At 54.0% G+C, this 2,143-nt stretch overlaps 1 protein-coding gene across 1 annotated transcript in view; it reads left to right on the top strand.

Moving 5' to 3' along the window:
• The first annotated feature begins 24 nt into the window (after positions 1-24).
• ZFYVE28 (zinc finger FYVE-type containing 28) overlaps positions 25-2,143 on the top strand; it is a 60,409-nt gene continuing 58,290 nt past the window's right edge. The window contains exon 1 of the mRNA XM_023520231.1: positions 25-357. Within this exon, the coding sequence (XP_023375999.1) occupies positions 355-357 (3 nt within the window). The 5' untranslated portion in view covers positions 25-354. The remainder of the gene's footprint in view (positions 358-2,143) is intronic.

Genomic DNA, 2,143 nt, shown 5'->3' with positions numbered 1-2,143 from the left:
CATGTGGAATTTAGGGAGACCATGTCTGTCAAAGGCTGATGGTAATGGCTCAACAAATGACCGCCATCCTTGCCAGGGGGACATTCGGGCGGGGTGAGGGGACACAGCTAGATGCAGGGCGCGGAGCATCACCATCCTGGCCGTTTCCTGCAGGAGGGACCCGGAGATGCCATTGTTTTATACATGCATCTCATTTAGCGAAACAATTACTTTTGTACTTTCCACAGTTGGATTGCAAAAAAACTTAGATATCGATGGGCAATTCAAGCGTCTGAAGGAGGAAGATAAAAATGAATGGATGTTTTACACTGATCTGAACAGATTAAGCAGAAGAAGAATAGGACATTTCATATTATGGTAATTTATGTAGAGTAGTCGGTTAAGATGAATGGGATGTTTTTGTCCCTCTTACAGTAAGTATTTCGAAGCCCTTCCATTTCTCATTGTTTTCGTGCTGGGTGGACAGGGGGATGTTGGGGGCACTTTAAGTGGGGCTCTCTTCATGGCCGAGGGGTCGTTGGAGCTCTGCATGGCGGGGTTGGTCCAGCTGAAGCTCCCCCCAGCCCCCACCCGGAACGGCGGCACCCGGGTTCTGGGGAAATGGGCTAGCGCACCTACTGTGGGATGGTGTCTAAGGGCAGGAATTTTTTTCTTTGGATTTTAGTTTTTGAGATGGTTCCCAATTGTTTTCAAGGATATTACAATTATTTAAAAAGTCTGAAGGAGAATCAACTACTTAAGCATCAGGCGCGTTTAAGGGTCCTGCGCCCACGGTCACAGCAACATTATGCATAACAGCCAGAAGGTGGACGCCGCCGAGTGCCCCATAGCGGTGCTTGAGTAAATCAAATGTGTTTTAGCCGCTCAGGGGAATATTACTCAGCCACGAAAAGGAGTGAAGCACGTGCTACAGCGACGATGAGCTAAGCGTCTGCTAAGTGTAGAGAGGCCAGATGCGGAAAACCTATATCACGCGGTCCCGTTTATGTGAAACGGCCGGAGTAGGCAAGTCCACTGACCCGGAAGTGGATCCGCGGCTGCTGGGGCCGGGGGTGGGGAGTGAGGGACCCGGCTGAGAGGTACGGGGCTTCCTTTTGGGGCAGTGAGAAGGCTGAAGCTGGAGAGAGGTGAAGTTGGACAACACTGTGAATGCGCTAAATGCCACTGACTGGCACACTTTAAAATGGTTAATTGTGATGTGCATTTCACCTCAACTAAAAAGATAATGTTAGCATTTTTGAAAGTTTTTTTGAGAGAGATACCATTTTTTGAGATAATCAAGGGGAAAGATCTTTTACAGCTGAGTAAAAAGGTGCTCAAGGCCACGTCTCTCCGGCCGGCGTTCTGAGCCCAGCCGGGAGGCTGCAGTGCATCCTCCATCGTGCCCACAGGGCCAGCCGGGTCCTCCTGCAGGGCCAGCAGCACTGCCCCCTGGCGGCTGATGGGATGTGCTGCACCTGGGTGGGCTCTGCGTGGTGGCCCAGGGCCTGAGGCAGGGGCGGAGCGGAAATGGGTAGAGGGGCGGTGGGGACAGAGCTGGGACCCTGTAGAGCTCCAGCTGGGGGCGGGCCTGAGGCGTCACTATAAAGCTGTGCCCTCTGTGATAGGGGCCAACAGAACCGTATACGACAATTCATTTCCTGTCGGTGCCGTGTCACCGGCACGCCTGGCAGCATCCACCTCGGAATAAATCACGTCTGAGCTGGAGTTCGCTGTAAAAGGCTAAAAACTCAGGAGAAAGTGGTTTTCCCTGAGCAACAGTCAGCAAACAACAGGACTGACAGAACCGATGCCGGAGAGACGCCAGCCCAGCCTGCAGTTTAGGACAGTCCAGGAGTTGGGGACAAGACCCACAGGGCGTGGCCAGCCCTTTCTAAACGGGAGCCAAATGCAGCTCCCAGAGACAAGAAAGGTCGTCATTGAGTTTAAAGGCCCAAACACGGGAGCCCAGGCGGAGGAATGAGTTCAACAGGTGTCGGATGGGCGTCGCCTGGCACGCGTCGCGGGGGGAAGGGCAGCCCCAGCGGTTCGGGGACATAGGGCGGCGTGGGAAGGTGCCAGGCGCACCTGACGGGGCTTTCCGGCCGAGAGACAGAAAGGAGGGTCGCTGCGGGGTCAGGCGCAGTAAGCCCGGGTCCCTGGT

The sequence above is a fragment of the Pteropus vampyrus genome, unplaced genomic scaffold (assembly GCF_000151845.1).
Source record: "Pteropus vampyrus isolate Shadow unplaced genomic scaffold, Pvam_2.0 Scaffold253, whole genome shotgun sequence".
Taxonomy (NCBI): Eukaryota; Metazoa; Chordata; class Mammalia; order Chiroptera; family Pteropodidae; genus Pteropus; species Pteropus vampyrus.
Note: the sequence above shows the minus strand (reverse complement) of the source record. Positions and strands in the feature narration are given on the sequence as shown.